We start from the raw sequence: 27,856 nt of genomic DNA, 5'->3' as shown, positions 1-27,856 counted from the left end.
AAATTAATTTAGCCAACTGAACACAAACGTTTACTTATTGCCATCAGAAAAGGTCTTTCCATAAAAGTACAGGTTTAGTTAAAGTAGATAATCAAGTCAAGGACTGTTGTCTCATTTAGAGGATAGAGATCAAAAAATACTCTTAAAACAGCCCAACAAACATCAACCTCCAACATCAACAAACATAAAGCTCTTTACCTTTCCCTCAAACTCGAAGTCTTTCCTTTTAACCTTTACTCCCAAAACATTGAATGAGCTGAATGTAACAAAGGTTATTTTATTGAAACCAGTAAGCATTTTCAACATCTCAAATCAACATTTCATTGACAAATCCAGCCAGGTTGTTGAAAACCAATTACTACGAATTTATGTAGACTCTTTGGTGAATCACCCCATTCATAATTAACAACTTCCAGGTTTACATGGATTTTGAATATGGAAAAATTACATTAAACAAATGCAACAACACAACTACGTCTCCTATCATAATCGTACTTCCGACATTACAGGAAACATACCAGGTCCTCCACAATTTCCTGAATCTTCTGTTTGGCTGTCTGGATGCACTCGTGAGCACCTTTCAGCACCACCCGGTCGCTCTGGACTCCAGCCCGAGGGAAGGAGATGGACACGCCACCGCACTCTTCTGAGATTCGCTGGAGGATCTCTCCGCGGCGCGACACAAAGTGTCTGTGGTACTTGGGATCCACTTGCATATCATCTTCCACCACATTATCCTGAGAGAGAGAGCAACACAAATAAGTATTCTACACAACACCAACATTTACATCCAAAATGAATCAAATGACAGACAACACATTTGAATGAACAAAAAGAAGTAGTTGAGTAATTACGTTTTGACAAAAGCTAATATGTTAAAAATAAATAATCCCATACAAAAATCAATCAATCAATCAATCAATCAATCAATCAATCAATCAATCAATCTTTATTCACATATACATTGAGTACAGTGGTGCGTCAACAATTATTAATTAATACATCTAAATTTAATAATTAAAAACATGAGAAGAAAAAAAAAAAATACATCTTTATATTGTTTCTTTGTTATCTTGGTGTTTGATTTCTCCAGTCCAGGAATTCTTGAATTGAATATACAGATCTGTCTAAGAGCCATTCCTCAGGGAAGTCTTCAATTTTTCTTCTGGCAGTCCTCCTCAGTTCTTCAGGCAACTGGTTTGTAGAAGGCAGCGCCGCTGTATGAGGGCTTCTTCTTAACGAGACTGAGGTGGTGTGCTTCAAGTAGGAAGTTGCGTCTATGCCTTGTGTTATAGTTATGCTGGTCTCCCATCCTGGTTTGTCCTGATTTCACTACGTAGAGGATTGCCTCAAGTATGTAGAGGGAGACTATTGTCATTATCTTGAGTTCCTTAAAGGCATCTCTGCAGGTTTCATGCGAGCCTAGTCCATTCAGTGTTCTTATGGCTCTTTTTTTGAATTACAAGTACTGTTTGGAGGTTTGTACTACTTGTTCCACCCCAGGCCAATAGTCCCATATCGTAGATTTGACTCGAACAAAGAGTAATAGGCAGTTAGGGCTGTTTTTTTTATCACTAATCTGTATCATTCTTCTAATAACAAAGAGGTTTGGAATTTAACTTCTTGCAGAGCTGTTTTATATGGCCTGTCCATGAAAGGTTGTTGTCCAATGTTATTCCTAAATATGCATTCGAGTCTACCGTTTTAATGTCTGGCAATCCTTGGTGTTGGTTTGGAGTTGGTGTGAAAATAAGTTGATGGGTTTTGTCTTCATTTAAAACTAAGTCATTTGATAACAGTACTGCTTTGCCATGTTGTAAGCTATATGTGAGTTTTATTTCCATTTGTTCTTTATCTTTGGCTGTAAGTGATCAATGCTGTATCGTCAGCAAACATGACTGTTTCACAAAATTCTTCAAGGTATTGTGGGAAGTCATTTGTTAACAGGATGTAGAGGATAGGGCCAAGAACGGATCCCTGTGGTACACCTCTATTCAATGGTAGGATTTCAGATTTAATTTTGCGTAGGACATAATTTTCTTTGTAAGTAATCTCTACCAGTTGTTTCCTGTTTCCAAGGTAGCTTTCAAACCATTGAGCTTCTTTTCCAGTGACACCAAGAGATTTGAGCTTTTCAATTATCAGTTTGTGATCCAGAGTGTCAAATGCTTTACTGAAGTCAAGCAAGATGTCGAAGCTATGTGTCCTTGTTCTAGTTTGTCTATGATGCTTTCGATAAGTTGTGTGACTGCACTTGTTGTTGACCTGTTTCTCAATAAAGCCATGTTGCCTTTGGGTAAGAAGATTATGATCTCTTAAATGTTTTTAAGAGTCTATTCAAAACAGCTCGTTTCAAGGATTTTTGAAAAATTTGAGACCAGTGATATTGGACGGTAGCTGGCTGCCTCTGTAATTTGGCCCTTTTTATAGTTAGGGTAGACTTTAGTTGTTTTTAGGCTGCTGGGAAAAAATACCTTCATTTAAGGATTTGTTTATTAGGTTCGTAAGTGGGATGGTAAGTTCACTTTTGCAATATTTAATTAGTTTAGAGGTCATATCATCTATGCCGGCTGATGTTTTAGGCTTCATTATGTCAATTATTTTGCTTATTTCCTCTTCAGTGGTATTTGAGAATTGAAAGTTTTTGAACTGCGTTGTTGTTTGTGAGATTTATTATTTTACGTTGTTTTTCATTTTTATTTTGTTCAAGTGTTCTTTCTGCAATTGTTGCAAAAAAAGCAATTTAGGTAATTTGGCAATCTTTTCAGGTGATTTGCAGAGAGCTCCTTCAACATTCATTTTCTCAAGATATGCGTTTTCCACATTTTTCTTTTCTTTTCCTGATTTATTACCCTCCACAAAGCCTTTGACTTATTTGGTGCTTGCTCTATGAAATCCGCATTGTGTTTTTTCCTTAGATCTTTTAGCTTAAGATCATAGTCTTTCTTTCTAAGAGCTGTGACTTTCTTTATCAATTGCATTTCCAGTAATGTTTTGTCTGTTTAGTTGCTTCTAAGTAGGATCTTTTTAGATCTTCGCTTTCAGCGTCCCATAGTCTTTTTGCTTTTGCTTTCTTTTTCTTTATTGTTTTATATGGGCATACAGAGTCTAGTGTAATTTTTATGACACTGTCTAGAGCTGAAAAAGCACTTTCCGTGTTTTCTTTAGATGTGACATCTGACCAATTTTGTTGTTGCTAATAGGGCTCTTATCTCTTCCATATTATGTTTATTTATGACCCTTTTCCTTTGACCCCGTTGCTGTATGGTTTTCCATGTCTGTCATTATACTACATACTTGTGCTGTATGATCTGACAGCCCTGTTTCTATCACACAGTTTGTTATCTGTTCTGTAGTTAAGTTTGTGCATATAGTGTCAATCGAAGTCTGGCTGTGGTGTGAAATTCTTGTGGGGGGTAGTTCTAGTCTGTTTATGTTGAACCCCTCCTAGAGCTTCTATTACTTTTTGATTTTCATGGCTGTCAATCAAGCTATCCACATTTATGTCACCCATTATGACTATCGGGCTATTCAAATTGTGAATGTTGTCCAATTCTGTTGAGATTGTGTCTAACGTATTTTCCAAGTTGGAGTGTGGTGGTCTGTAGACTCCCATCAGGTATAAGTTGCATTTTTTTAGATTTATTTTCAGCAAGATAGATTCACATACCATTTCTGTTTCTGAGTCGGAAATGGAAAACTATACTGACCTTGCATTTGAATTCCATGTTCCTGAATATTGCCACCCCTCCCTTCCTGTGTTTGTGTTCTAGAGAAGCCTCCAATGAATTTATATTCTGGTATTCTGATATTTTCCAAAATTTCACTACTGAGTCCATGTTCCGTTACAATGACAATCAGAAATAATATTAAAAAATTTGTATTTTAACATTAATGAATTGTAATTTTTAAATAATGTGTTTGTTAGTGTTAAGACTTAAACAATTTTAAATAGATCCCCCCTCCCCCACCTTCTGATTCAGACTGGAAAACTATGTTTGTATATATTGAATACAGAGATTTTGCAGTATTCCATTTACAATAATACAGTATCTGTTTCTCTTTTAATAATACAAATTGTGACTGATGTAAAACATGGTAAATTGTGGAAATACATTTAACCTGATTATATCTTATCTTATATAATTTTAAAATGGTTATAGATTATGAGAATACCAAATGATTATGGTTATTGTTATAATTACATTTTATTTATGTGCTCCTAAACACATTTTCTATCAATCATATTTATAAATCGGACGTTGTCTTTTTTTAATAAGATATTCTTTAATGATGTTCCCTGTTGGAAGAATAAAAAAACCACTAACCTTCCAGCATGTCTTTGCTTAAGATTAATACCTAAGATTATTCCAAATTTATCGGTACAGATCGCTGAATCTAACTTACAATGTCCTTGATGTAAGCTTCCAGTTCAGCCTTAGCCTTCTGTACGCCCTCCTGCTTGCCAATGATGGTGATTAGCTCCTGATTCTCATCACTGGCTGATGGGAAAATGATTCTACAGCCGGTGGTTTCCCTCAGCTGGTAGAAAAACAAGTCACATATAATTTTCCCACAAAGAAATATTTTCTCTTTATTTTGCAAATTTATAACTTTACTTCAATGAAAATGTGTACCTGAATTCGTATTAAGGCTGTAGATTATACACAATTATCCCTAGGAGACTGAAATGCTTGTCGTGAAAATTGTCAAGTTACCGTTCAACCAGTAAGAAAACAATCCAAACTGATGTGTGTTCACCCGTCCAAAGTCTGTTTATAGGCTGATATCAAGATATCAAAACTTAACTTGGTACAACTGATTGCTGAAGCAATTAATAAAAGAATTTTTGACCAAGTTATTAATTTAAATTTCAAAAAGCCAAAATCAATCTTTTAAAATTGTTCAACTAAATCATTGAAATGGGTAATTTAAAACGAAACTGAATGTACAGTGTTTTCTAACATCAACTTAAGAGACTCTGTAAGTAAAAATAAAGCTATATATAAAACCTGACAAAGATAAAAAATAATGTTTAAAACCTCACAAGGAAGTTTACTAAACTTATAATTTTGGTTTTCATTTTTTAAATATCAGAAATTGTTTACCCTAATCTAATAATAATAATAGTAAAACTTATTTTCATCCAAAAGTCTTTTAAAGATTTAAACTACAAAAGTTACAACAAAGATTACGTTCCATAATCTCAAATTCAACAATACTCATTATTAACTACAGTGATTATGTTCAATGATCTCAAATTCAACAAATAGTCATTATTAATTACAGTGATTATGTTCAATGATCTCAAATTCAATGATACACATTATTAACTACATTGATTATATTCAACTATAGCAAATTCAACAATACTCATTATTAACTACAGTGATTATGTTCAATGATCTCAAATTCAACAATAACTCATTATTAATTACAGTGATTATGTTCAATGATTTCAAATTCAACAAATAGGTATTATTTAAAACAATGATTACACTCAACAATTTAAAGTTCACTTAATACAGATTATTTGTAACAATGATTGTGTTTAATAATTTAAAATTCAACTAATATACATTATTTACAAAATGATAAATAAGTTGAAGACAACAGTGTTCATCCAGAGACAATGATTGTCGTTTGTATTAGTTACATTAACTGCATTTACCTATTTCTCACAACAGATGTAAAAGTTCCTAAAGGCTTATTTAGAAGTTAGGTGAACAATGTAAGATCTACCTTCTTGATGGTGGCACCACTCTTGCCAATGAGATACTTGTGGTGTTGTGGTTTAGCTCGAACCTCCGCAGTGAAACTGTTCTGTTCACGCTCGTTCGCCAGCTCCAGCAGCTGCTGCTTTGCTCGGTCAACGTCCTCCTGAGGCCCTCGGATCTGGACCTAACAAACAACAACGGTCAGAACTCAGAACTAGGTGTGAAATGTTTGTTTATGATGGTCATGAATATTAATGTTGACATTTTAAAAGATTTTGTAAGCATAATAATAATAATAATATATAATAATAATAATTTTATTCCATCAATAATTTACAAAGTATAATTCACAATAACTTTTTCGGAATTTACTGACCACTATTACCAGTAGTGTGGCCAGTGATATAATCTAATAATAATATTAATACACTTAATCTAGAGTCCAGCAACTTATGTAGTTATTTAAAATCGAGCCTCCAATTGTAGTGTTTTCTTTTTATTTTATTTATTTTTTTAATACTACTGACGTGAACCAGAGCTGATAGGTTTCTATGAATATCCAAATATTGTTGAATAACGCCGGCCAACAGTGATTTTATTTTCATTGGTTGTCTAACCTGCTCAGAGAGCAAAGTTCAGTTTCGCTCTCAGACAGAGGTTTGTCCAAATTGTGCCTGATTCAGTCATGCATTAGCCGGCGTCACTCTGGATACTCAGTGACATAATTCATCAAAAATAAATACTAAACTATCCATTTACAATTTACTATCCTATCCATATTGTGTTTTCCTATATTTTGTTTAAACTGTCACAAGTGGCTGTGTTGTGAAAATCAATAGTTGTGATTGTGTGGTAATTAATACAAGTGATACAAGTATTGTGTTGTGTGTAACTAACCTCTATCTGGGTAAGCTAATCCAATTCTAACTTTTCCTTCCTTCTTGTTACTGAGTGCACTAACTTATTTTACTGTAGAACATATACAATATATATGTCGTTATTCATGGCGTTAATAACTCAATACATAATAACAGCAATTAAACTACTAGCAACACATCAATAATAATAATAAAATCTTAACAATAACAATAATATATTAGCAATAACAATAACATTTTAACAATAACCGTACCAAAACAACAATATATCACTCAACACATGTAATAAATAAATAATGAAATAACAAATATATAACTTTTCCTTCCTTCTTGTAACTGAGTGCACTAACTCATCTTACTGTAGATCATATACAATATATACATATACATACACACATGCATATACATATATACATACATATATATACATACATACATACATACACATACATGTCGGTATTCATTATATCAATAACTCAACACAGAATAACAACAATTAAACTAATAATAACACATCAATAACAATAATAAAATCTTAACAATAACAATTACATTTTAACAATAACCGTACCAAATCAACAATATATCATTTAACACATGTAACAATAAATAATTAAATAAGAAATATATAAATATAATAATATGTAAATATACTAATTCAATTTCATGCTAAACTAACTGAACTACATTCTATCTGAGGACATAATTTAAAAAATTAACATCTTCCTGCAATAAAAGCCAGTTAAACAGTTTAGCACAATTTGCTTTAAATGAATTACAAGTCCTAAAAGAAATTGGTATTTGATTAAAATATTTAGGTGCAAGGTATTGGAAGGAATGCCTAAACATTTCTTTTTTCACTTTAGGAATTCTTATTGTACCATGTTGTACATTACGGGTAGAGTAAAACAAATTTTGGTTTCCATTATTCCCGCTTCTAATAAAGAAGGTTCTTAACACCTTATATACAAACAGATGTTGAATCGGTAATATTTTTAAATCAACGTAAAGTGGAAATGAACTGTCAGTTTTTTGTTTACTTAAAATTATTCTGAGGAAGTAGTTTTGAGTAACTCTTAATTTTTCAATTAGATATTTAAACGTCCCACCCCAACAATTTATTCCGTACTGCATCCGTGAATGGATTAGTGCATAATATAATGTTCTTAATAGTTCTTTATCACAACAGTTTTTCAAAAAATAGAACTTTCTTATTGACATGCGTAATTTCTTATGAATCTGCCATAGCTGGAACACATTTCCCCACAACTTTAAGTACAACTAACATGTAATTCTCAAAAGAAGATTTTCTTATTTGAAAAGACTAGCCTAATTTATAGACGACTTAATGGTTGCAACAAGTTTTAGGGATAGTTTGGGAGAGTTCTGCTGTATTGAGATAAGACTTTACTACTGAAAATAATGGTTAAAAACACTTGTAAAATCTATCCATAAATTAAACACAAAAAATGCAAGCACTACTAACAAGCGGAAACTGTTTCAATTGGTCACACCAATCTATATTCTGACAAGGCAGATTTCACCAATTATTCTGGTACACAGTATAGTATTTTCTTCCATATTGTCTACTGTGATAACCTGAAATCAGGATCCACCACAAAATTGAGATTTCTTGCTGAGTTTTTTTGTGTGGCAAGTTGAGTGTATGACTCGACTGAATTTTTCATTCTGCAACTAAAAACTGTGAAGTTGCAGAAATTTTAGATACGATTAATTTCTATATGGTTTTCATTTTTGTATTCAAGTGATCATTTATATATTATTTGTTTTCTAGTCGAGTGGTTGGTGGAATTGGTCATTGTTTTATTTAGTTTAAACTCACTTTGGTTATCAGTTAGATGATATACAAAATACTAAACAATATTGTCGCATTAACCCTTTGAGTGCCAACGTCCGATTTTACCGGACGACAAAAGTTGGCCGAAAAGTGCCGACGTCCGATTTTACCGGACGTTCGGGAAAATGTCACTAAAAATTGTAACCTTTAATATTTTTAAATAATATCATATTTAAATGTTTGTGAAGAATCGTTCTTTTCAAAATAAATTGTTATAGTACACGTCCGATCAAACTTTAAATTTATGAAACTCACATAATATAAACATTTTTGGTTGCCATAGCTACCAGAAACAATGTGACAATAGTTTCTTAAAAGTTGTATAACTTATTCATTATTGAAGATAATAATATAAATTTTTCAAGATTTACAGACAATTGCATACACTTTCCAGTGATATGGTCTAAGAAAAGGATATGAATTTTTTTGGTCATAATAATTTGGTTGAAAAATGAAATTAAAAAATATTTTTGAATTTTTTTTTAGGTAAGTCCATTTTTGGTATTCCTAAATTTAGTCTTATGGTAACTTTGTTATTTTATGTTAATTAAACAGAGTTTTCAGAGAAAAATAAAAAAGAATCATGTTGATAGCTTATTAAATAATCAAACTGTGAATTTTATTACTAAAACCTTGCAAAATGCCTTTAAAAAGGCTGGCACTTTTAGGTACACCCACTAGAAAAATACCTGGCACTTTTCAGTATACCCACTCAAAAAATACTTGGCACTCAAAGGGTTAATACTTAAATCTCTGACACGACCATATGGTGAAATACAAAAGAAGCTTTAAATAATGTACAAGAGATGCACATACTTTATCACTCTTGCTGTCTGAGCTTGGGAACTTGATCTGCACACCTCCACATTCATCCATGATATGTTTCACCAGCTTGCCTCCGGCACCAATGATGGAATTGTAGAACTTCGGAGGGATTGACACCTCTTCCGAGACAATGTTGGCCTGCAAACACAACGGCAAAATGATACCCTCAACATGGTTTAGTCATGTAAGTAGTCCATGAGTATTATAATTTATTTTTTAGATAGCAAATTATTGATAAAAACTTACTTGTTCATTCTGGATTTTCAGAATTCTTTCTCTTGCTTCTTCTACATTCTCTTTCTTCCCCGTGATGATGATATTGTCACTCTTGTCTCCTTCAGCTGGCAGGTCAATCTGAGTATTTGTTTCTTCTCTGATCTGAAAATTTAAAATATGTAATAAAATTCCTCAGTTAACGTTAAATATTTACAAACTGTACATAATTAACCAATGTTGTTTCTTTTACACCTTTAAAATGGCCATTAAATGACTAATAAAATAACAAGACTCGAGAATGAACATTTTTAATGGCTGAGCATTTGCAAAGTACTTGAGAGGCTGGAAAGTTTCAATTTGTCTTGATTATCTCTCAGAATGTTATCTCGAAAACAAACTGACCTTATAGACTTGAAATTTTCCTTCAAGCTTCATTTCTATATGGGCAACACTGGTTCGACGATGGGACATGTCACTAAATGGATTTTTACTGAGTGTTGGCTAATATGTTTACGTTTATCTTATGGGTGGCTGTAATTATAAGAAAGAAAAAATAAGTAAGTTTGTACACAAACTGAGTGTACGAGGTGTGTCCAAAAAGTATCTGACCTTGACGTCTGGCATGAACTGACGTTACTCGGCGGCGGCAACGGCAATCTGGTCCCCTTCAAAGTACTCCCCTCCACAAGCCACTACCTTATTCCAATGCTCCTCCCACTTCCGGAAACATTCCTTAAATTCATTTTGCGGAAAGGCTAACAGGTCCTTCGTCGCATTTTGTTTTATTTGTTCAACATCGTCAAATCTTTTTCCTTACAAAGGAATTTTTAATTTCGGAAATGGCCAGAAGTCACAAGGAGTTATGTCAGGACTGTAGGGAGGCTGTTGTAGTTGGTTGATGTCGTGTTTGACCAAAAAACGCTGGATAATATTTGAGGAATGAGCTGGCGCGTTGTCGTTGTGCAGGATCCAGTCACAGCTTGTCCACAGTTCAGGTCGTTTCCTTCGCACTGCATCTCGTAGCCGCCTTAGGACCTCAAGATAATACTCCTTATTCACTGTCTGGCCTCTTGGAGCATATTCGTGATGAACAACGCCGTCATGGTCAAAAAACTGTCAGTATTGTCTTGACATTGCTTCAACTTTGTCTTGCTTTTTTCGGCCGTTGCGCTTCGCGAGTTTTCCACTTTGAAGATTGAGCCTTTGCTTTCAGGGTCGTAGCCATAAACCCAAAAATTTGATTTCAGTGCATTGTGAATGTCTCATATGGCAATATGTATTAAGAAATATTTAATTTGTAGACTTTAAATTTTGCATGAAACTTCTTGTCTACACAGATAAGAATGTCCAGCCATTGAATTTAGCAGAGTGTCAGCCTATCATTCAGCAGGCTCACATAATTTCCCTTTGTCTGCCAGGTAGATGTAAAAATTTCTTTTCCTCCTGATGTTTGCCTGGCAGCCTACACAACATCTTGAGGACTGAATTAGCTGTAGACTTGAAACTTTGCATACAAACTCAGCGAAGCCTGTTACATGACACCTGGTGTAGTGTATTCCTAACTTGTCTTTAGAAAGTACGGTAAATGTGTAAATAAGATCTTAGACTTTATATCTGCCTTCTTACAGTGTCTACTTGATGAAGAGCAACTATATTACCTACCTATTGCAATTAATGAATTGTCAGAAGCTTTTTTTCAGTTACAAATCACAACTAATGAGTTATTCAGGTGACATTGTTTTCAATAAGCAATAATTGAAGCAAACTTTGCTTGTTTATTGTGCAACATGCATGAAAATGAGAACGTGTTTCACTACATTGCGGTCTGCCCGTTTTTATCGCATATTAGAAAAAAATCTTGTAAAATGTACATGATCAAAAAATGAATATGAATGCTATTTAAACGGAATGGATTGGCAAAGTTTAGTAATATTTATATGTAACATTATATTACTACGTACAAAACATACGTGTCTACAAAAAAAAGTTTCTAAATTTGCAAACATTCTAATATTGTTTGTTTTTAATTATTTTATTTTTATTGCCACTATTACCATAATATTTGCTATTTATAAATATGCATGTAAATATACAAGATCGAAAGTTAATTTTAAACACGGTTTATTCGTTGTACTTTATTTTTATGTATATTGATTTTATTGGTGCGAATGTTTAGTTAGTTAAGTCTGTAAGCAACAGGAAATACAAATATTTACAAAGATAACAATTGAATTAATTATAGTAATAAATTACGTTGCTGTTATTTTTATTTCTTTTTAAGTTTAAATAATACATAAGTATAAAGCTGATTTTTTGCTTGTTGTGCTTTTGTTAAATATTTTTGTTCTAAAAGACGAATAAATACAGAAAATGTATATATTTAAATGTAGTGACCAACCAAACAGACGGTTTAATACCATTGTTTATTGTTAAAAGATTACCAGATGAATATCATGTTACGTTATTGTAATCGTTGAAATAAAGCACTTTTTTCTTCTTCTATTCAGGTGAAATTGAGTTAACAATTAATGAAGTTGCACAATGTTAAAGTGAACATTCATAGTCTCAACCATAGTGACAACCACTACCAGTTCGAGCCACTAATATTACAGTGATATTCAATCAATGAAATACTCAACGCCTACGTTTCTCTCTCAAGCAGACCATTGGATGCTACGGGACAATTAACCCTCCATCGGGCGCTAAACGGAGTTTTCCTCCGTGTATTTTTTATTATTAAAAAATAGTACTACTTTTCTGATGTTGGCAGTCGTGTCCCGCAGTGTACTTCACGAGCATCTTTCGAGGAAGCGAAACAATAGCCTCCCGCTTATATTTGTCAAAATCTGTCAGTATGAGGTCTATTTCCGTGCGAGACTGGACGATTCCTCCGTGAGCGCCCGATGTCGTGTTTGTAGTCCTTGGACGAAATCTCCGTGAGCGCCTTATTATGTATAGTTTTTATGGAGTAATAATCCGTGTGCGCCTAAATGTCTGACTTGTGATGGTTTCTTTTTAAGTTTTACAATATATTTTATTTGAATTTTGTGTGAAATGGAGAATGAAGACGAGAGACTTGTCCCGTGGAGTACAGTACCCGTGTGCTAGGGAACATTTCAGTACTGTTTATGGAGTGAACATTGTCGTTATAAGAACCAGAAGGAAAATGTTTTGAAACTTTGTGTAGTGTTAAACAATTTTTAGTAAAGAATAAATTTTGATTTTAGAATAATAATTGACATTACAATTGTATAATATCTCAAGAATTGAAGTAAGTTGTTTTTGTAAGAAGTTAAAAACTAAGTCAATTTCCATATATTATTACAGAAGGTTAAACATTTTTACAATTAATTGCATTATTCCTCAAAATAAATCATGTTGTTACCATACAATAAAATTTTTTTTAAATTTCGAAATTCTTATTTGGAAAATTTATTACATAAGAGAGTAATTTTTATTTAAATTCTAAAAATGAATATATCACATTGTAATTAAATCAGTATGAATATTTAAACAAATAAAAACAGTTTTAAACGACTATAATATCCATTATTCACTAACCTGGAGGAAACCTCCGTGAGCGCCTGATGGTGTTTCTAATTTTAAGCGCCCGATGGAGGGTTAATGTTGTTCCCCGAAACACAAAACTAACCCCCTCCAATACACTAAACCTTTGATCACGTATGTAGGCTACCTCCTATGATGATGTGAGGAAAGGCCTCAACACCACCTCAAACTGCAGTCTTTAATGTGGCAAGCTGCTGCAGATGCCAAAGAAAACTCTAGCCTCAATGCCAACTTGCTTTTCATGTCACATCGGTCAATCGATCATGCAGGTTCGGAATCTGAGGGAACAAACAAAAACGTTACGGAAACTTATGCAAGAAACAACATTACCTTTCGGATATTAGCACCTCCTTTGCCGATGACAAGCTTGTGGTACTGCTTGAAGATGGGCACTTCGATGGAATAACTGCTTTCGTTGATCTCTTTCACAAGCTTCATCAAGTATTTGTGGCATCGGTCCACATCATCCTTGGGTCCTCTGATCTTCACCACATCTCTCTTCTCACCTGTTTCACAAATTATCATATTTTAATTCCGTGACTACAAAACTATTTATAAATATGTTTTCAATAAATTATTTATTTTATTCCGATGCATTATTATTTGACGGTACTTTGGTAAAATAAAGAAAACTTATAATGATAAGATTTCTATACATCCATAACTGAGTGATATAGTTTTTGGAAAATATATTTTTAGTACAGTAGTATTTTTTGTTTATTACGGAGTTATCTGTAGTGCAGATGTACATATCACATCTCAGTCCAAACCAATATGTCTGAAGTACGAAATTGTCTACTTCACAAGCACGAACATTAGTTTCTAAACCAGATGTTGAGGAATTAACCCTTCCCGCGCTACGGCAATTTGGGACACACCATACCCAAACGCTACATATACCTAAAAAAATTTTTTTCCATAAAGTCAACGCTAATGTTGTATTTGAGTTTGTTACCATATAAAAAGACTTTTGGGAACGAAAAAAGTATAATTGCAAAGTATAAATACACTAAATTTAACGAAATTTTACTATCATGTATAATATTATATTATATGTATAGTATGTATATTATACAATTAAAATAAAACATTAATGGGTATAAAAAGATCTAAAATTAGCCATCACGGTGTTAAAGATAACGTCAACGTTTGGTACGTCTTGAAACAGGTATCCGGTTCAGGTTCGGCCGGGCGATGCATGTCTCGCACACGTAAATGGTCTCCTTGCGTAAACCGTTGCCTGTACACACAACACATCTTCCCAATATGTCAAAAACCAATTTGACAACGTAAACACAGCAGTTCCACTCGCAGTCCGCGAACGAACTAAACCGGCGAGTTAGTTCGTCAGTAGCGCTAGTGTCTGGCAAAACAGGCAGTGGCATGGGTAGTGCGCCGCCATTTTGCAGCTTGGAGAAAAACCGGGAGGCGGGGACAACTATTACTGTGCTTTTCTATTGAGGGATATATGCTCCAGCAGTTGCTGCACTCCACCGGCAAAACTGGGAACTACTTACTCCCAATAATAACCTCAATGTTTAAAAGCGAATATATTTGTCAACAGCGTTTTTAGCAAAGTAAATATTGGCGGTTATATTTGTCAACAGCGCGCGAAGGGTTAACATCCTTTGTACAACATTATGGCTAAATTAGATAAAATCAGTTTATTACGATAAAGGTTCCGCCTTCAGATCAGGTGAAAGTAGAAAGTTAATGACATAGGTTAACTGTTGCCAACTGTTGCACACTAAAAACAGACAAATGATGTATAGGAATATTTTTACTAATGATGAGTCTGCAGGTGGTTAAAGAATATGATTATCCATTGATATCACTGACAGACACGTTCCAATTTTTCTGAGCTTACGGCTGTTAGCTTGGAGAGGGAAAGGGGTTTGACTATTCTGTTGGTAAAACAAATATCAAATTGGTAGATTCTAGCATGAATAACTTCGTTTAAAAGCACACTGTACTAAAGAAATATATTAAGTTTTGATCATTCAAGAAAATTAATTTGTTTATGTCTGACACGTTTTTATATAAAAACACATTGGAGTGAGATTTCAGTGCACAAGATGAAGTTTGATGATATCACATTAAAATTGTATAAAAATTAATGATGATAAAAGAATGTTCCTTGCTAGTTCTTAAAAAGCGGTTTTACAAAATGTTTTTTCAGTAATTCTTATATATTAGTTTCTGTTATATTGATAACTTTTAAATTTCTTGTGTACACTAACTCATCTAAGGAAAACAGAAAGACCTTGTGAGGGTTCTAAATTTCTCTAAAATATACACAGTGCTTGTGAAACGAACTTACTTTGGTTAGGGAAAGTGATCTGAACTTGATTGAATTTCTCCCTAATTTCTTTGATTTTTTCTCCCTTCTGCCCAATAATCTTCCGGTAGAGCCTTTGCTCGATGATGACATCTTTCTCCTTTTCATTCTCAAGCTTTGCAATGAGTTCTTCCAATTCCTGTACAGAGAACATTTTATTCAATTTTGTTACAAAGTGAAAAGAATAAATAACTTTAGACAGTTTACTTAACAGACTTGATTTTACGCTATAGCGTACACATTTGTGATTTCAATTTACCTGTTTCGCTTGTTCTACACCTTGTTTGTTCCCCTCGATCCGGATGTTACTGACCCCACTAAACTCACTGATGCTGATCTGGGCATCAGTCTGTTCTTTAATTCTGTTGACTGAAATGCAATGCGGTTAGACAAGACTAATTATTATTAACTTTAATCAGTACAAAAACAATACAGAAGCAGCATTAAGTACATTTTCGATAGTCAATATAAATATATTTCAATACAATTTATCAATCCTAACAAAACCAAAATTTATTATTATTCACAGTATGGGTTTGAGAAGTTCGTCTAGAGTTAACCAATAATAAAAAAGACCCACCCCATTCATTTTTTTGTTACTATCTTGTTTCTGCTGTGACAATTGCCATTGAAAACTATTGATATAGAATCTGAGCCTTATATTTTTTTCTTTAGATGCATACTAGATATACATATTTTTATTTAATCATTTCTTTATAGCATAAAAATTTATTTCATTTGGATAAAATTACAAAAAAAAGGAATATATGAGAGTGGTCTGAAAAGTTTCTGATCTAACAAAGATACAAGACATTGTTTCTTAGTACGACCAACATATTAAATAACGCAAGCAACTTTTAAACAAACCTTTATTAATTCTTCATCCTGAAAGAGTTAAACTGACTTAAATATTAAACAATCCATAATTTGAAACAGCCAGACAATCTACCAACTGCAAGATACTTACTGTTGGCGCCTGATTTGCCAATGATATGTTTGGAGTGCTTGGAATCTACAGTAAGCGTAGTGTAGGTCATGTTGCTGATCAGATCTTTGAGCACAGCCTCCAGTTGGTCTTTGACCTGTTTCACTTCTTTCGTCGGCCCCTCCAATTTCACTTTGCCGTCTGCCAGCTCCACATGCACCTAAACAGTTGTATTGATAATATACTAGAGGTTACTGTTAAATTACTAAACTTATAAAAAATAAGAAATAAACTGTAATCTGCCATAACATTGAATTGTATTTTCAGAACCACATTTTTTAAAACATAAACAAAAAAACATCTGATGGATTAATTATAAAAGGCAAAATTAAATCAATCATATGTATCAATTCTCCCCCCCTAAACTTCACATTTCAATAGCTGGTCAACATGCCTCCTCCAAACACTTCCATCGTCCATTTTTAACTTTGTACAGTAGCGAACTTTCTTTTTCCATAATTGTTCCAAAACTCCACTTGTATCTTGAGTTGGTGTAATCTCGAGCCTGTACTCTGTCACCCACCTGAAATTGTCTGCGTACGATTCGTGTAACTTCTTGTGCATTTTTGCTATCTGGTAGTAATAGGCTCAAATGAGTTCGAACACTTCTTCCAAACATTAAGTTGTATGAGTTTGAGCCAGTTGTGTTTGGAGATTGTCGAAGTTGCATCAAAAGCCTGTATAATTTTGAGCTTTTTTTAGTTTTTGTAACTCTTCTTCTTCTTTAGTCATTTCTCCTTCTTTTTACCTCGTCGCCACTGTTAAATTACTAAACTTATAAAAATAAGAAATAAACTGTAATCTGCCATAACATTGAATTGTATTTTCAGAACCACATTTTTTTAAAACATAAACAAAAAAACATCTGATGGATTAATTATAAAAGGCAAAATTAAATCAATCATATGTATCAGTTACACAACCTATATACTATAAAAGTACTACAATACTATAAAAAAATGTCTAAATAATGACTGCACTGTATGCAAATGAGTGATATAGAAGAAATAAAATGTTCAGAAATAAAGTCTGTTTTTAGACATTTCAAAGCCATTCAAGTGTTCTTAACCATTGGTGTTGTTCAAGTGTATCTATGAAATAATTATTCACAGTTATAATAATTCTTTTTTTAATTCTCCTTTCTTATTTTAGAAAATTGAAAAACAAATTAATTATTCATTCTTTTTGATACACTAAATGTGTCTTTCCAACACATCAATAAATATAAAATTTAGAATAGAAGAGAGAACTTTATTTTCAAGAGATATAAATAAATTTTAACAGGCTGACTAACAAATTGGAAAAGCCAAAAACACCTTTTTAGTTCAGGACCAAAAACCTAATATGGAGAGATAAAGACAATTCCATGCACATAACCCTTACTGGGTCTAAAAGAGGGCCAGACCTCTGAAACCATATTCAATTTTATGTTTCAGTAGCTCTTCTTACGTCCGCCTTTTGCAAACAAAACCGATCATTCTGACAGAAAAACACACATTGGCGTATTTGATAATGCAACAGACTAGGAGTGACTTCCGACAACATGTTTAGAGTACATTACTAGAGTGACAAAAATCACACTTGCCTTTGGATGGTCACCAGTGATTTTCCTAATGTTCTCTCCCTTGCGGCCGATGATGTGTTTGTGGAGCCACTCCGGTGCATCCAGTGTCTCCATCTGCATGCTGCTGCCTTTTTCATACACCATGTTGAGAGCTGTGGTGAACCATCAACATTAGTACAGAAGAATAAGGGTGTATGTTCATATAACAATGTCCATTGCATTGTCAAGTGCATAAAAACAATAAAGATGTCTTAATTTTTTATTCTTCAACTACAAGTTTTTCTCCATTGAAGTTTGAGTAAAATCAAGATCTAACGAATAGACAATACAGTAGAACCCCTCATATCCGGCCACCACGGGACCGAGCCCCTGGCCGGATAACGATTCGGCCGGATAAACCAACCTACAGTACACAGCACTTGACGAAACAAAACAATTGTACTGTACTGTACTAACCGCACTGGAAATAATCAACGAACTGTTTACAGGTTAAACCTATTAGCTCAACTGAGGACAACACAGGAAAATGTAAACAAATAGATACACCAAAATAACGCAAGAGTCGTGGGAGACTAGTGCGTGCAACTGCGCGTCTGCAAGCCGTGGTAAATAAATTTCGATATTGGCTTCCGGGAAGTGGCCGGATAAACCGAGGTGCGGTAAAACCGAGGCCGGATATGAGGGGTTCTACTGTAATCTGTTACCTTGTCCAAGTTTATCCTGAGGCCCTCTCAGAGTGATCGTGCCCTGGCCAGATCCCGAGTCATTGGGCGGCATCTCCACGCTGACACCAGCTTTCTGCAAGATCTCCTGTATACCAGAGCCTCGAGGTCCTACGATAAAGCGATGCTGAGGTTTAGCCACCTCCACAGACACTGTGGTACACCGCTCCTCCTGCACAATTCACAAATAAATCATACCGTTCTCTCGACAAATCTGCATCATCTATTAAAGTCTGTTAGGCACCCTTTCTATTTTTAACTACACCAAACAAATTACTGACCATATCCTTCCAGATCTGGATGATTCTCGCCTTGGCTGCTGCTACACCCTCCTTCTCACCGGAAATACTCAGTTCTGTCTTGTCTACGCTGGGTGGAGGGATGTTGATATTGGCCCCTGTTTCTGCTTTCAGTTTGTTCAATGTCTCCTGGAAGGGTCCAAACAGGAAGGGGTGGTAGCACTTCGGAACGTCAAATCGTTCCATGGCCTTCTTCGACTGCAATCCGTAAGAGGAAATTGTTTTAATTCAAACAAAATGTCTATTCCTCTTTTCAGCTTACAAATTAATGACATTACCAATCATGTATAATAATCTATTCGTAAAATAAGATAATTAATAATTTTATAATCATTTTCCAGTTAAATTAACACTCTTACTCAATTATACTAAAAGTTTACATTGTGAACAGAGTTTTAAGTTTATTTATACTCTTTAATGTGGCTGTAAGATAAAAACTATTATGCTTGCATCGAGTTTAAAGGATAATTTCATTGTTGCCACCAGACTTGCTGAGTAATCAAAAAAACCTCAATGAATTAACACCTTACAAACTGTATTAAAATACTGACAGAACAGTACTCATTCAAAGATTTAAAATTTTGTACTAATGACACTCGTGTTGTGACTCACCTGTTCATCAGAAATGACCATGATCTCGTGGACAGCCTTGTCAATACTATCCTTGGTGCCTTGTACGACAATCTTGTCTGACGGATCACCAATTGGTGGCACTTGGATCTTGGTTGCGGTTTCCTTTTCCAGATCCTTCAGTCGGGTTCCTGCCTTGCCCAGGATCCACCTGTGGTGCTCCTTGGGAATGGAAATCGTTGTACTTGCCTGAAAAAGTTACACTCATTCTCAAATGTTCAAGCACTAAACAATTTCACCATTATTTACCAGAAATCAAAGACTTAAAACCAAAGCATACAATTTTATATTTTGTCCAAAGAGTGATTCTGTACGAAATGAACACATTAAAATACAAAACTTTACTTTACCATCTCAGAATTTGATGAAATTTCCTATGTAGTCCTCATATACAAGAAAATTACCAATTCTCCCTAAATCAAAGTTACAGCTATGTAAAGTTTCTCAAAATCCACCAAAAAAACCAGAATAACACATTTTGAAATCACCATGGCTTATATGAGTGTCTCCTTACATTTTCAAATAAAGTGCATTACAAACTAAAAACAATTATTTTGTAAATAAATTTCTGTCTTATAGGCAACCCTCCCTTAAGTACTCAAATTATAATTATGATAATCACCATCAAAATGAAGTTGAGTAAGGATAAATAATGAATAAGGATAAAAAATAAAGAAAAAGTAAGGATAAATAGTATGACATTTTTACAAAAACTTGTGAATACCCCTTCTTAAGTTATTATTTAACTATAAACCAATTGGCTTCGAAATTTTGAGAATCATTTACCAAAAATATTAACTATTTATACGAATTTTTCAAAATTATCTAGAAAGCACTTTTTTTTAGAAAATATCAATTTTAAATTTGATTGTTCAAAAAAACCTTTTCATGAAAAAAGTATCTTCTGCTGTACAACAAAAGAAAGAGCATTTAAACTGAGTAAAATGACACCACTCCCATCTCCCTAGCATTATTATGAGAATAGCTATGGTGATTTCAAAATGTGTAGCTCATGGATTTCTGGTGAATTTTTAGAAACTTTATATAGGCGTAACTTTAAAACCGTTTGAAATATTTGGGCGGGAAATTGGCAATTTCCCTAATCTATAAAAGGACTACCTCCGTACCAAATTTCATTGAATTCAGAGGTGGTCATGTTTATACCCTGTGTTGATTTGATATGGAATCTCAATAAAATACTGCTACTAGAAGACTTATATAAGAATCTATCGCATGATTTATAAATGAGACAAAATGAATTATTGACATACAAGTAATTTTAGAGATAAGTACTAGAAAATATTTTACGACCAAAGAAAATCAACCTCCATTTTGCTGCTTCCTTCAGTAAACAAAAAAGTATGACATTTTGAAAATTATTCTTCATTAGAGAGCTTAATATTTTTTAACCCACAATCAATAATATATTTATTCAGTTAATACATTTTGCACAAAGAATAGGAGCTACAGTACATTGCAAATCTTCAGAACAAACATAAACTAAGTGATTTAAGGTTACTTAAACTTAAGGCTTAACCAAACGATGGGTCAACTACCATAGCTATTTCTACTCTCAACCAAAGTTAATTGTCAATGAATAAGAAAGAAAGCTGGGATGTAGGTATTTGTGGCAGTATATGACCATCTAAAAGGTTTATTTGCTAATCATGTTTCCCTTCTAAATTTACAGAGAATAAAATCTTGAACAAAACGCTCTGAAATGTCTTTACATAATAGCCACAACAAACACTGTATATTAAAATAATTATTACAAAATGGAAATAATTTGCACCATGACTTTTGAGTATGAAATTTGTACGATCAATGTATAAGGAAATGATATAGTGTAAGTCACTACTCTTAAATTTCCTTTAGTTCAAAATAAACAATGGCTTCTTTTTTAAGGTGAAAATTTTGTTAGAAATAATACAGACTACTGAGATATGAGTTCTGTAAACAATAGCATTATTAGCGAATCAACAACAAACATATTGAAGTAGATACTACTGAAAAAATTGCAAGATTATAATATGTGGTGCTTTCTTTAAGACCCTCACCAAAAAAGTAAACCACATTGTTATAAAATCAATTCAGAATTTGCTAAACAAAATTATGAGCTCTTAGTTACAAACGACCTGCAGCTCTACATGGGAGGAATAGAAGAAGTGGCAAGAGGCTTGGCATTCTCACCGCAGTGCTGCTAACTGTAGGAAAAATAATTTCCCTTTACGTATACACGAAGAATTCTAGAAACATACCTGAGTCTGGAAGCTATTTAGTATTCTACGACGAGCCTCGAACACAGCATCCAGCTTGCCACTGACCAAGAACGTAAGATTCTGGTTTTTGCTGGTGGACATCTCTATGCGAGCACCCGTGTCCTTCATTATGCTCTGACATGTCCGCACCGACTCCTTTTCCCCGAAACTGTTGCTGTGGTCGTACCTGCGTTCTTCCGCTGGCACGTTGAATACCTAACATTCACAGTCTATTATTACAAATGAACATACAAATAACCATTCTGAGTGGTAGAAGATAGTAGTACTCATGACAAAATGACGGATGAGGATATCGTAATACACAGCAGATTGTGTTACACAGAGGTGCTATAGTACTGTGGGAGGTGACTGTTGCAGTTGGTGGGGTTTGTTCCCTAACCGCAGAGGTTCTTGCTAGCCTCAACAAGGGTGTGCCACCCCCTGCCTACTTTGACTGGAGAGGCTGGTTCAGAGCTGGCCTCCCCTTCTTCCGGGGAGACATGACTTTGAGATGTAGTGCCCTAATTCTTCCTCATGGATCTCGATAGGAGGCGGCCCCTTCTCCCTAACCTTACCCATCCTGAATATCCTGTCACTCCAAAAGCAGTGCTAAGGTTCTTACAGGACTAAGTACAATTTATAAGCTTCTTGCAAAATTTCAAATCTATAGGTTAGTTTACTCTTGGGATATTGTGTGGACAGACAGACAAAAATTACATTTTTCCTGTCCCTTGAGTGATGGGCTGAGCGTTAGCGTAGTCTTTTTATAAACATGTTTATATAACTTTTTTAGTGCTGCAAAAAAACTCACCTGAGTAATGTCTGAAGTTCCAACCCTCATCTTGTTGTTGGCTGAGCCCCAGCTACCCATGGTGGCCGGTGCTGCCAGGTTAGTGGACTCTGGCAGTGCCGGGAACATGTCGTCGTAAACGTAGCTAGCTCCATCCCCGTAGCCCTCTCCCTCCTCTACTCCTTGCTGCATTGTGAATGGGAAGTCCTGATTCGCGCCGAGTCTACAGTACCACTACAAAAAAAATTATTACTCAGTAACCTTATATCTCAATGTGAGTTTTCAGCTAATTGCTACTAATATGGCTCTACATGCCTTAACACAAAGAAGACTATTTAAAACAATTCTTTTCAACACATGGTGAAACGTTACCGGCAGCCTTAGCTGACTCAAAATTCCTTTTTATTTAATAATAGTCCCTTCAGGTTAGTTCTCATCACTGCTGAACATTCTACACCCGTTGTTTAGATTTCTATGTGTATTACAATTACCTACTTAATCAAGAAAACTGGAGAAGAAATAAAATTTTGTTACCATGTTTACAACGACATGTATCCCATTGGGTACAAGCGAACTTTCACAACTGCCTCGGGTACACCCGGGCTTTTATAAAGCGCGTTGTGCGTCACATGTTGTTATGCATTTCCTTTTTGTGTTTTTATTCTTTGCCTGTTTTGGTGGTTTGTTAAATATGTCAGTTCTTTTTACTATTATAAAATTATAACAGTAACAATACCTTTGTTTAAATGATATTGTTTAGTGAAAACCTTAAACTACAAGTACTGTTTATGAATTAGTTTTTACATTATATAATAACACTGAACTATTCATCTTCCTTTGGAAATTAAATCGTGAAAGTCTAGACTTATGTCATGTCTAGTAAATAAACTAAACATATCCCCATGTAGAGGAATACAAGAAGGTACTAAACTTGATGCAGCAGCTACAGTCTGTAACTGCAAAGGTATTAGCTGCGATTAGTAAACATCAGGTTTTCTATATATTTAATACTCAAGCCATTAATCCTTCTATTAATTCGGAAAAGTTTAATGGACAACTTGAGTTTTAAATATATAGAAAACTGATCTACACCAACCACAGTACCCTGTACAAACAATTTAAACATCATCGGAAGTTTGAAGGTTTCAGCTTAGAATTCAGAATAACCAACATGCTAAAAAGTGATAAGGACATAAGAAAGAATATTTAACAATCAAACATACTGCTAGAAATAATGCATGAGGACTGATCATGATTTATAAACAAATCCTGATTGTGAAACAAAATCAAACACCACAAACCCACCTATAAATGTATTTAGTGTTAAATGTATAAAAATAGAATACAGTGACAAAAGAGAACCAACAAAATTCAGAAGAAATCACACCAAAGTAAAATACTTGGTAGATACATTATTTATTCACTGAAGACAATACATTGTTCATATTATACTGTCCACAAGGATGTAAGAAGATAAATCGACAATATTTAATTACATTTAAAAAGTCTACCCAATGATATATTTTTCATGTAACATAACTTAAAATAGTGCGCAATAAATATTTTGTAATGAATTTGACCGTGATGTTGTCTGTGAATATTAACTACAACTTTGTTTTCTACCCAAGTATAAAAAACAACTTAACTTATCCTTAATGACAACAGAATGTTTTAAAATATGGGGACGTTCACTTGTAAAAGATTTACCGTAACACCTTATTTACGCTCAAACAAGTAATGTTTTAAATTTTAAGTAATTCATAATTTAGCCTATTATTTTAAGTTTGATAACTAATCACCATAAAATTATAAAGTACCTACTTAATGTTTAAAAATAAATAAATAAAATCCACCATTATTTCTTGCTCAATTAGTGTACTTTTGTGCTTGTACTAATGTGCACATTAAAAATATTAAAAAATTAACTAAATATAACATTTTAAGTAAGTTATACAACGGTAGTAACATTATTCTTTAATTCTTAAAAGAGAATACATTCTGAAGATTTTTGAATCAAAATCGTTATATCTGTTTTAAAATTGATAGGAAATAAAACTTTTTAAGAAACTAAAAAATTCTCTTTTTTAACCCCTTAAATTTTGAAAAATTTGTCTGAAATCAAACTTGATTTTTTTTTTAATGTGACTATTAATCCTGTTCGTGTAAAAAACTGTTTTTCTAAACAAAAATTGAACAATAGACTAGAAATAATATGAAGGTACATACATATAGAGGGCAGTGGTGGCCCCTGAGATATTATAGCTACTCTTTATATATTTATAATATCTTTATATAAAATATGACTTTACTACCATGACGCCATTGTATTTCTCCATGAAATTACAAATAAAGCATTTTTGATTTGATTTGATCTTACACACACTACCCATAACTCCACTACCTCACTAAATAGTGTTTTTAAATCTTTTGAAATCATTTTAAAAAGTTTATGAAGAAAATGAGTCTGAACATGACACAAATGACACGAAGTAGATGATTTATCCAATTAATATTATATATGCGAAGGTTTGTAAAGAATGGTGGATATTTGTATGTTCAGACTTCTGGATGCTTGAACTTCAATCACACACAATTTACAGGATAGATAATCTATTAAAAAAATTGGAATGTATATCAGATATCAAAATAATACATAGACATATTTTTCCACACAATACATTTTATTTGGACTATTTTTCTTTATTGTAGCATAAAGATTACACATGTAATTAAATTAACTGAATTAAATAAGAACTACTAAATTAGGTTCATGCATATCGGAAACACAGCCAATTTCAGATAGGTACCTGACATTAGTAAACAGCACAAATAAGAAAAGACCCAGAATTGAACCTTGGGGCACTCCTCTAGTGAGTGACTGAGGGTTAAATTTAAAAGTGCTGTTTTATTTATGATCATATGGATTTCCACAATCTGGCTGCAACCCTCAAGACAGCATGCCATCCATTCTATTGCTTTGCCTTGAAAACCCTGAATTGATAGCTTCTTCAGCATCAAATCATGTCATAAGAAATCAAACGCTTTGTTGTAGTCTAAAAGAATAGCTGAGTCAAATTAGATATCTTACAGTTGATCTGTAACATATTCTGCTAAGCTTGTTTAGACAAGTGATGGAGGATTTTCCCTTCAGAAATCCGTGTTGGTTTTTTGTTAGCAGTTCTTGCTCTTCCTTGTGTTGTGTCATCCTTTTTAGAGGAATTTTCCAAGAATTTTGGAAAAAGAGAGATTGACCTACAATTTTCCAGTTTCGGTGTAGATCCCTTCTTGTGCTTTCACAATGTTTGACAACTTCAGTTTTGAAGTGAATATCAAAGGACTTATTGATTTTTGTAACAAATGGAGCTATTAATTGGTGGTTTGTACAATGCTTATCTGCCTTTGATGGGACTTAATCAATACCAAATGATAGTTTAGGTTTAGAACCAAAGGGAGTTGGGGACTGTACTGGAGATGTACACTAGATTGCTGAAGTCCAGTATTAATTTGGAGAGCATACAGATTTCTTTCCAAAGTGCAATCTGGCTATTAAAGTGTTTTTGCCTTGTATTTCTAGCTGTGATAATACATCATCAAACTCTATCTATTTTTCTTAGTTGACGATTTTCCAGAGCCCCTTTAGATATGTTGTGAGAGTTGGTTATGTCATCATTTGCAGCTGCTTGTATAAGCTCTCTTAGTTTTGTCATAAGCTTTCATTTTCTGTTTTATTGAGTCCTTGTTGAGTTCATTTCATGTCAGTTTGTATCCATAAAAACAAGTGAGGAATTCTTCTTTTAGTGTGTTTACTTCCGGGTCATATTGGAGCTAAAGTTTTGGCTTGCTTCTTAGCCTCAATTTTGAGAGGGGACTTATGAAATCTAAAGCTCTCCTTATGATAGACTAAAGTGAGTTATACGCTTCTTTAGCATTTGGAGCAATCTATACACTGTTCTATGTCTCTGTGACAAGTTTATTTTTAAATGATCTAGATTTCATTTACTGAAATTCTTCTTGAATATGCTATCCTGTTTTTTTAACCTTGTTCCCTTCATATTCCACCTTGCAAAGTTGACCTGTGTAGTCAGATATTTCAGATATTACAATTTGTATGATAGTGATACTGACTTTGTCCTCATGTAAACTAGTGAAATGCAGTCAAATGATGTTACACAGGTACTGGTGATAGTTCTTTCACAATCAGGATATTGTAAATCGTGGTTTGCTGTCAATAGATTAAAATTAACATCACCCATACAACTGTTTGTTTGGATATTCCTGGTATCGATAGAGGCCAAGTAGATTGAATGAACAATTTTTTGTACCAATTCGTATAACGGCAGCCTTACAAAAGAGTTCTGTGCAGTGGTTTTTTAAGTCCAACATTTCTACATAAATATCTGCTGTTAAAATGGTGTAGATGGCAACCCCATCTAGTGTACATTGTTCACTGCTAAAATCTGTTATCAAGTTGTACCCATTAACTTTTGTGTATTAACAGGGTTTCTGTTCTCTGATTAAGCTTGCTCTCTAGTTAAGCCTTCTGTTAACCCAGCTCTCTGGTTACGCCTGCTGTTAACCGAGCTCTCTGGTTAAGCCTTCTGTTAACCCAGCTCTCTGGTTAAGCCTTCTGTTAACCGAGCTCTCTGGTTACACCTGCTGTTAACTCTGCTCTCTAGTTAAGCATTCTATTAACCCAGCTCTCTCGTTAAGCCTGCTGCTCTGTTCTCTGATTAAGCCTACTGTTGACCTTGCTAATATTTAAGAGGTTCTCTGGATAAAATTCATGTATATATAAAATTACCTTAAATGAATGTCATGAATTTAACTTTAGATACACACAGTTAACAAATACTGAACAGTTAATTGTTAAAATTCTCCAACGTTTATACCAACCTCAAAATATCACAGTTCGTCCCAAAAAGTTTTTAATCATACGCAAAAAGAATACATTATTTACAAGGTTAAAATGTTCCACCCAGATAACCCGCTACATGATTAGATAACACTAAGTTGTATTTAATATGATATGGTGATTAGAATATGACAAATCTGACGATAGATAAATATAATCATATTCTAACAGTGGAGCTATAGCCTTGATCGTTTGACCATTCTATAACCATCACAAGTGAAAAGATAATGGTCAACGCGTGTATACTTTTTATATGATGCCAGTCAGTACTTGACGCTTAAATGGGGCCCTGAAGAC

At 33.8% G+C, this 27,856-nt stretch overlaps 1 protein-coding gene across 1 annotated transcript in view; it reads right to left on the bottom strand.

Moving 5' to 3' along the window:
- The window catches only part of LOC124366421 (vigilin), a 53,944-nt gene that overhangs the window by 9,527 nt on the left and 16,561 nt on the right, over window positions 1–27,856 (bottom strand). The window contains exons 3-17 of the mRNA XM_046822965.1: window positions 22,669–22,881; window positions 21,858–22,073; window positions 19,582–19,788; window positions 18,952–19,167; window positions 18,653–18,842; window positions 17,970–18,100; window positions 16,367–16,544; window positions 15,659–15,768; window positions 15,382–15,538; window positions 13,392–13,567; window positions 9,525–9,656; window positions 9,270–9,416; window positions 5,743–5,901; window positions 4,408–4,542; window positions 519–737 (exon numbers count right to left, since the gene is read on the bottom strand). Of these exons, the coding sequence (XP_046678921.1) occupies window positions 519–737; window positions 4,408–4,542; window positions 5,743–5,901; window positions 9,270–9,416; window positions 9,525–9,656; window positions 13,392–13,567; window positions 15,382–15,538; window positions 15,659–15,768; window positions 16,367–16,544; window positions 17,970–18,100; window positions 18,653–18,842; window positions 18,952–19,167; window positions 19,582–19,788; window positions 21,858–22,073; window positions 22,669–22,839 (2,544 nt within the window). The 5' untranslated portion in view covers window positions 22,840–22,881. The remainder of the gene's footprint in view (window positions 1–518; window positions 738–4,407; window positions 4,543–5,742; window positions 5,902–9,269; window positions 9,417–9,524; window positions 9,657–13,391; window positions 13,568–15,381; window positions 15,539–15,658; window positions 15,769–16,366; window positions 16,545–17,969; window positions 18,101–18,652; window positions 18,843–18,951; window positions 19,168–19,581; window positions 19,789–21,857; window positions 22,074–22,668; window positions 22,882–27,856) is intronic.

Source organism: Homalodisca vitripennis, chromosome 7, assembly GCF_021130785.1.
Source record: "Homalodisca vitripennis isolate AUS2020 chromosome 7, UT_GWSS_2.1, whole genome shotgun sequence".
In the NCBI taxonomy this organism is placed as follows: Eukaryota; Metazoa; Arthropoda; class Insecta; order Hemiptera; family Cicadellidae; genus Homalodisca; species Homalodisca vitripennis.
Note: the sequence above shows the minus strand (reverse complement) of the source record. Positions and strands in the feature narration are given on the sequence as shown.